The sequence below is a fragment of the Myotis davidii genome, unplaced genomic scaffold, assembly GCF_000327345.1.
Source record: "Myotis davidii unplaced genomic scaffold, ASM32734v1 scaffold472, whole genome shotgun sequence".
Taxonomy (NCBI): Eukaryota; Metazoa; Chordata; class Mammalia; order Chiroptera; family Vespertilionidae; genus Myotis; species Myotis davidii.
The window spans coordinates 1,914,297-1,921,789 of NW_006283774.1; the positions used below are offsets into that span (position 1 = coordinate 1,914,297).

Consider the following 7,493-nt stretch of genomic DNA (forward strand, 5'->3'; position numbering starts at 1 on the left):
ATCGCTGTTTGCCCTTCCTCTGCCACAGAAGTGCAGCCAAATTCACGATCGACAATGACCCATGATCCTCTCTGATCAATGATGTTTCTCTCTCCCTCTCCCTTCTGCTCTGAAGTCAACAACAATATTATTTTTTTTTTAATCTGAGGATGACAATGTCTCTGGGAGGAACGTTTTGGACAGTGACAAGGTCTTGCTTCTCTGTCCCACATAATGCGCTTCCGGCACACGGTCCTGTTGGTGGTGGCATCTCCCCCGAAGCGGGGGTGCAGGTGTGAGGAAAAGACCGCACGTCTCCACGCTGACGGGGCGCTGCCTGCGGATGCCCGTGGAGCAGGCCCCGCTGCCGGCACGGGCGGCTCTGTCCGCCGGGAGCACTCAGCTCCCGCACCCGCCGGGAGCACGCCCCACCCTGGCCACCCTGGGGTGTGGTGGCCACCACGGCCCACCCAAAGGGGGATGTGTTGGAAAACAAAAACTTTCACTTTAAAAAATGTGTTGGGTTTTTTTTATTGATTTCAGAGAGGAAGGGAGAGGGAGAGAGAGATAGAAACACCAATGATGAGAGAGAATCATTGATCGTCTGCCTCCTGCACGCCCCTCAGTGGGGATCAAGCCCCACAACCCAGGCATGTGGCCTGACTGGGAACGGACCCGTGATCTCCTGGTGCAAAGGTTGACGCTCAACCACTGAGCCACACCAGCCGGGCAACTCTCACATTGCTTACAGCGTAACATTCCAAGTTACTGTCCAACAGTGTCCTGCCCCCAGAGAAGGGGAAGTTTGATATTCCGAGTCAGGTCTCCCTAATGCTTAACTGGTGGTGGTGGTGGGGGGGGGTACAGAAAGATTGGGGACCCAGGTGCCATCTGCAGGTAAGGACAGCCCCATGCACAGGTGTCACGGGGCTCAGAAGGTAAACATAGAAAAGGGGGCTCGGCAAACTCAAGGTCCCCCACCCCCCAGCAAAGGTGACATCACACAGAGCTGCTCAACAGGCACACAGGCCCGTGTGGCCGTGACTCTGAGTCGGCGGGTGCACCCAATCACAGCGTGTGGCATCCCTGTCACCATGGCTGTTCCTGTCTCTCTCCCTCCCTTCCTCTCTGAAATCAATAAACATATATTTAAAAAAATAAAAATGAAAACGCATATAAAAAGTTCAGACGCCCCTGGAAGACACAGGACAATTGAAGAAACCTTGACCACCTTTACAACAAAAACCGCACGCGCCCCTACCTTCTCCGATGCCCTGTCTTGCGCGGGCGGCCCGGCCCCGGGCAGGGACGGAGGCGGCGGGGCCCGGCGCTTCTTCACGTCGGACTTGACGGACACCCCCGAGATGTTGCTCAGAGAGAGCGAGGGGCCCAGCGTGATGGAGCGGGAATTCACGGACGGGGAGTTTGGCGTCGTCAGAGAGCCCTGTCGGGGAGACAGACGGACACCCCATCAGTTCTGTGTGCCTGCTCCCCACCAGAGCTCAGGCCTGAGCGCCAGTGCCCATGCGCGTCGCCTCCATGACCTGCTCCTGTTATCTGCTCTGAACCCAGACAACCACGCGACGGCGTGACACCCGATGCTCACGGCAAACACGCAGCGAAGACGGCCACCGCGGACGCACACGACGTGTCCTCAGAGCCCAACCCTTCCCCACAGATTCTACCATGGAAGTCTCTACTTAACCCTGCCTTTCCCTTCCTGTTGTTCCTGATGTTCTTGTTTTCTTTTTCTTTTTTAAAAAATATATTTTATTGATTTTTTACAGAGAGGAAGGGAGAGGGATAGAGAGTTAGAAACATCGATGAGAGAGAAACATCGATCAGCTGCCTCCTGCACACCTCCTACTGGGGATGTGCCCGCAACCAAGGTACATGCCCTTGACCAGAATCGAACCCGGGACCCTGGAGTCCGCAGGCCGATGCTCTATCCAGTGAGCCACACCAGTCAGGGCTTGTTCTTTTTTTAACCTCCTAGGGATGTCCTCCCAGTGGTTATCGTCCAAATCCTCTCCGGGGCCACTCAGCACCGACTGCGGCCGTCCCTCCTCAACGGGGCCTCCGTGCTGCCTCCAAAGACTCACGGCAGGAGCGTCACCGTGTGAGCGTCACCGTGTGAGCCTTCGCGAAAGGCTGCCGCTGACGGTGCCTCCTGTGTGTAACCACAGACCCCCGGCCTGTCATCGGGCAGCAAACGGCCCCGCCTCGCTGCGACCAGGGGGTGAAAGGGAATCCCGGGTCCCTGTCACCCCAGAAGGAGGGTCACATGTTGAGAAACTGTACGTCATCTGGGGTCTATTTCTGGGGTGCCTCCAGCAGAGGGGACATCCCAGCACACAGGGTGTACGTTTAAAAATATGTCTATTTGTATTGATTTGAGAGGAGAGAGGGAGAGAGAGATAGGAACATCGATGGTGAGAGAGAATCATGGATCGGCTGCCTCCTGCACGCCCCACACTGGGGATGGAGCCTGCAACCCGGGCCTGTGCCCTGCCCGGGAGTCGAACTCTGTGACCTCCTGGTTCCTAGGTGGACGCTCACCACTGAGCCACGCCGGCCGGGCTCCACGATTTGATTTTGATTCCCTCATCTCTCTGTGGTGTCTTTTATAGGGACACCCGGCCCTTCAATGAAAATGGGCTTTGGGGACGGGGGCCCTCCTAGAATCCCCGAGGCCAGAGAAGAGGAGCGGGTAACGGGCCAGGCATGCACCTCTCTTAGGCGCTGGCCGGGAGCTCATCGCTCTGCAGACACACAGACCGGGCGCCCCAAACCGGGGAAGACACGCGGCCTTTACGGAAATCAAGAGGCCACGCCCGCGCGGAGCGGAGCGCAGGGGACGAGATGCGCGGGGGAAAGCTGCTCCGAGCTCGGCGTCGGCCAGAAACCACGCGGGCCCGGGCCCGGATGGGAAGGCATCCGCCCTCCGAACTCCCCGGGCTGCTCACTCTACCGTCTGGACGGAAGGCACTGTGAGCGGTACCAGCCGCACGTTTGAAAAGTCTCGTCTAAACGGACTGATGATAAAGACCGGCTCCGGTCACAGGCAGGCGGCTGGGCCGCGGGACATGCTCTGTTCGCCCTGGTGAGCGGGCTCCGCCCACAAGGCATGTTAGGTTTGCAGGCAGGAGGGCGGGTTCCCAGGGGACTGGCTGTGCTCGTGAAGACACTGCCCCCTTGTGGCCGAGCTGGCTCACCACACCTCTGGTTCTGGAGCATCCACTTGGGACAGGATGCTTTATTTTACTTTTTTAAATGTTTGAAAATTGTGGACGATGTTACCAATGTCCCCCTTCCCTCCCTTTGCCTCCCTCCACCCAACCCAGCCCCACGCCAGGCCGCGCCCACTCGGTCTGCGTCCCCGGCGATGTTTCCACGCTCATCGGGAACCTCTCGCTGGGACGGGATTCTTCCCGGGCAAACGGGACAGAGGGCGGGGTCTCCGACACGCAGGGGGCGGGGCAGCGGAAATGACGGGGTGTGGTTTACAGCTGAGTTGTGCTGCTCTTTAAAATATGTTTTTATGGACGTCAGAGAGGAAGGGAGAGAGAAACATCCATGATGAGAGAGTCATTGATCGGCCGCCTCCTGCACGCCCCACACTGGGGATCAATCCCACAGCCCAGGCGTGTGCCCTGACCGGGAATTGAACCCTGACCACCTCGTTCAGAGGTCCACGCTCAACCACTGAGCCACGCCAGCCGGGCTTTACAGCTTAGTTTTTTTTTTTTTTAATATATTTTATTGATTTTACAGAGAGGAAGGGAGAGAGATTGAGAGTTAGAAACATCGATGAGAGAGAAACATCGATTAGCTGCCTCCTGCACATCTCCCACTGGGATGTGCCCGCAATCCAGGTACATGCCCTTGACCGGAATCGAACCTGGGACCTTTCAGTCCACAGGCCGATGCTCTATCCACTGAGCCAAACCGGTTTCGGCATACAGCTTAGTTTTTAATAACTTTGCCCCAAAGCATCATGTTACTGGTGGGTGCCCCCATACGTGTCAGGACTCCTACAGGTGGGACCGTCCTCTGCCCGCCTCCCTCGGGGCCGGGCCCAGGGGGCTCATGTCTCCGTGATCTGCGTTTGGAAACCAGTTCAGAGCAGTGAGACGCAAAGACCGCGATGATGGTGCTTCTGTCACCGTCTTCGGGGCAAAGGGGAGACGCCCCGCGGCATCGCACGAGGCTCACGCCGATTCACTTCTCATGGGTCCCAGCAGGTGGCTTCCTATTCATCTCTGTTCGGAGAACCTTTTATCGTTTTATTTTTTTATGACAATTGGGTTGACTGGCCAGGAGAAAGGTGCCCAGGGACAGTTTCCTGTCCGCCGGAAGCACATAAACGATGCCCGTGCTCTCCTTTCCTCTTTGTTGGACTTATGGGCGGCACTGGTGAACAGAAGTACACACAGCCCCCGACACGCCCTGCGCCCTGCGTGTGTGCTCAGCACCCGATCACCACCCTGAGCCCAGTCTCATCGGTCACGCTGGGCCAGTTGCACGGATGGAACGCGGCTTTGGAAGCCCAGGCCAGAGCCCACAGCGGGCAGCGACCGCCGCCCAGTGAGAGGTCCCCTGAGCTGCGCAGGACTTCTCTCGTCCCTCTGGACCCCGTTCCCAAGGACGGCCGCTGCCACGCCCGGGCTGAAGGACAGACATCCCTCCCCGGAAAACAAGGGGGCTACACCCACCGACCGGACACCGTGAAGAAACCAGATGACCAGGTGGGAGGATGTTTAAAATAAACGTGTTATTAAAACACACTGTATCTGCAAACGTGAATGGAAACTGACATTTCAATTTCCTCAGACTGATGGTGACGTCGTGGGTCTAGAGCAGCGGTTCTCAACCTGTGGGTCCCGACCCCTTTGGTGGTCGAACGACCCTTTCACGGGGGTCGCCTAAGACCATCCTGCATATCAGATACTTACATGACGATGCATAACAGTAGCAACATGACAGTTATGAAGTAGCAACGAAAATAATGTTATGGTTGGGTCACAACAGGAGGAACTGTATTTAAAGGGCCAGCAGGTTGAGAACCACTGGTCTATAAAGTGCCGGCAGCTCACTGACTGCTGGGTGAGACCTGACCAAGCTCCTTCCAGCTCCCGGGATCGCAGCTCCAGGTGAGTAACAGACCCCTTAGCCAGTCACGCGGCTTCCGAACCCTGGCTGCTACGATGTGAAAAGACCCCGATCGGGTACCGGTGAAAGGCCACGAGAAGTGACCCTTGCGCCAGGACAGCCCCCGTGGGATCGGCGCGGGCAGGGTGTGCCGTGGCCAGCACGTCAAGGGCCGTTCAGCCTCCACGCTTAGTCATGAAGCTGCATCCTCGGGGCTCGCACCCCCAGCAGGAAAAGGGATGGAGTCCCCTCCGGAGACCTGCATGGTCCTATTAACCGGGGGGTGAGCCCTTTTCCTGCCCAGGGCCAGCTGCGTGTTTATAACAGCATCCGGGGCCACACAAAACCGTCAGCTTAAACACCAGCCTGCTCCATGCGGCCAGGCGTTTAATGAACGCCCCCTCGTGCCCTGGCAGGGCCAGACCAGATGGCTTCGTGGGCCTTACACGCCCCGTGGGCCGGGCGTCCCCCACCCCTGCTATTAACCAATGTCACCCCGATAGATTTGATTTTTAAAATGGAAAGGGGCACCGAGTCCACACGGAAGCTTTTCTAGTTTATCAATAAAACACGGTCACTCGTGGAAATGTGGGGCGAGTGAAAAAAAAGTGGCCTTTCATCTATTAAAGAGGTCCTTTCAAGGAAAAGCTACTTTCCCTGGTCACAGTTACAGATGGCCGCTGTAACATTCTACACCGCTCTCGTCTGTGATTATAACCAGAACTCAGCGTAGAGCGCTACCTTCCTACTTGAAGCTTTACGATCATTAGAAAATCTAAGTTAGACAGACATTCATACTTCACGTCCTATTTCATTTTAAGATGCGACGAAAGAACTCCAGGCCTGAAAACAGGCTGCGGAGCAGGAAGTTTGACACGGGCTGGCTCGGAAATGTGAAACCGAGAAGAAGAACAATAATGCAAGTTTCTCATTGCGGCAGGAGAGTCTGTCTTTGCCGTTTTTAAGACGTGACAGTAAGAATCAAACTTCCACCAGATCCATTTCAAAGGTCCATGTTTATAAGCTGCTGTGAATTCTTTCTGTCCAGTGTTTAAAATTAAGAAGAACCTTTTCCTAGGCCAACGCGGCCGTGTGGGGCTCGGGGAGTTTCTGAGGCTCTGAGGGTGTCGCTGCGGAGTGAGGAGCAGGTCGATCCAGGCGGGGACAGGCCAGTGTGTCTCCAAAACCGCCAGCTCCTTCAGGGAGGAGGTGACTCGAGAGCGCGCCACTCCAGCCACCTAGCAGCCCGGCCACGGCCACGGAGGCTGCAGGGAACTAACATCCCAGCGGCCAATGGAGCCAGAGCCGAATGCAGCTCCGCGCTCAGAGCGAATGGGAGCCCCACACCCCGGTCAATAAAGTGACTGCAATTTCACCCTCTGGAAGCCGCGCCCGCCGGTGCCAGTACTCACGTGGGAGCCCCTGCCCGGCGCCAGCTTCACGGTGTCCTCGTCGCTGTCCGCCGACAGCCGGCCCTGCTCCACCTGCAGCAGAAGCACAGCACCGTCATCGCGGGGAAAGTGGGCGCAGAGCACAGGCCAGCCGGCCACCCCAGGCGCCGCATCTGCACCCACAGCGTCCCCGCGGCCTCCCCTCAGCCGAGCCTGAAAGCCGCTCTCAGGGGCTCGCTGCTCTGGACGCCACAGCTCACAGTGGTGACTGCTCTTCCTGTTCCCCAGCAGCGTCTCTTTCTTCATTTTTTATTTTTTAAAATATATTCTTATTGATTTCAGAGAGGAAGGGAGAGAGAGAATCATGGATCAGCTACCTCCTGCACGACCCCGACTGGGATGGAGCCCACAACCCCCGCCTGTGCCCTGACCGGAATCGAACCCAGGACCGTTCAGTCCACAGGCTGACGCTCTGTCCCTGGAGCCAAACCGGCCAGGGCCAAACCCTCTGACTGGTCCAGGAATGTGCCGTGTGGGCGAGGGGAGCGTGGGGGCTCTGGACGGACAGGTGGGGGCGGGGCTCTGCGTCATCCCTCTGTGTTAGCTCCGGGCACAGCAGCTGCTCCCTGCGCCCGGAAGATGGGGCGGCCCCTCTCCCCCAGGTCTCCATAAGTTAAATGAGATTGACGGAGCAACGCATCTCAAACCACACAAGTGGAGAGACGCAGGGATGAAGCAGCCAGCCCCAAACAGCAGTAAATGACACAATAAAGATGCGACTGCAGGAAGGATGTGGAGGGAGAAACAAAATAAAGTTAACGTGAGGGAGAGATCCGCGTGAAACAGGGGGCGTATGAGGAAGGAAAACTTCCCTGGCTGGTGTGGCTCAGTGGATAGAGCGCCGGGGCTGTGGACTGAAGAATCCTGGGTTAGTTCAGGTCAAGGGCACGTGCCCAGATTGCAGGCTCGATC

General features: G+C 57.2%; 1 protein-coding gene across 1 annotated transcript in view; it reads right to left on the bottom strand.

The window, feature by feature from the left end:
- Positions 1-7,493, bottom strand: part of COBL (cordon-bleu WH2 repeat protein) — an 86,497-nt gene that overhangs the window by 61,445 nt on the left and 17,559 nt on the right. The window contains exons 6-7 of the mRNA XM_015566796.1: positions 6,543-6,614; positions 1,241-1,423 (exon numbers count right to left, since the gene is read on the bottom strand). Of these exons, the coding sequence (XP_015422282.1) occupies positions 1,241-1,423; positions 6,543-6,614 (255 nt within the window). The remainder of the gene's footprint in view (positions 1-1,240; positions 1,424-6,542; positions 6,615-7,493) is intronic.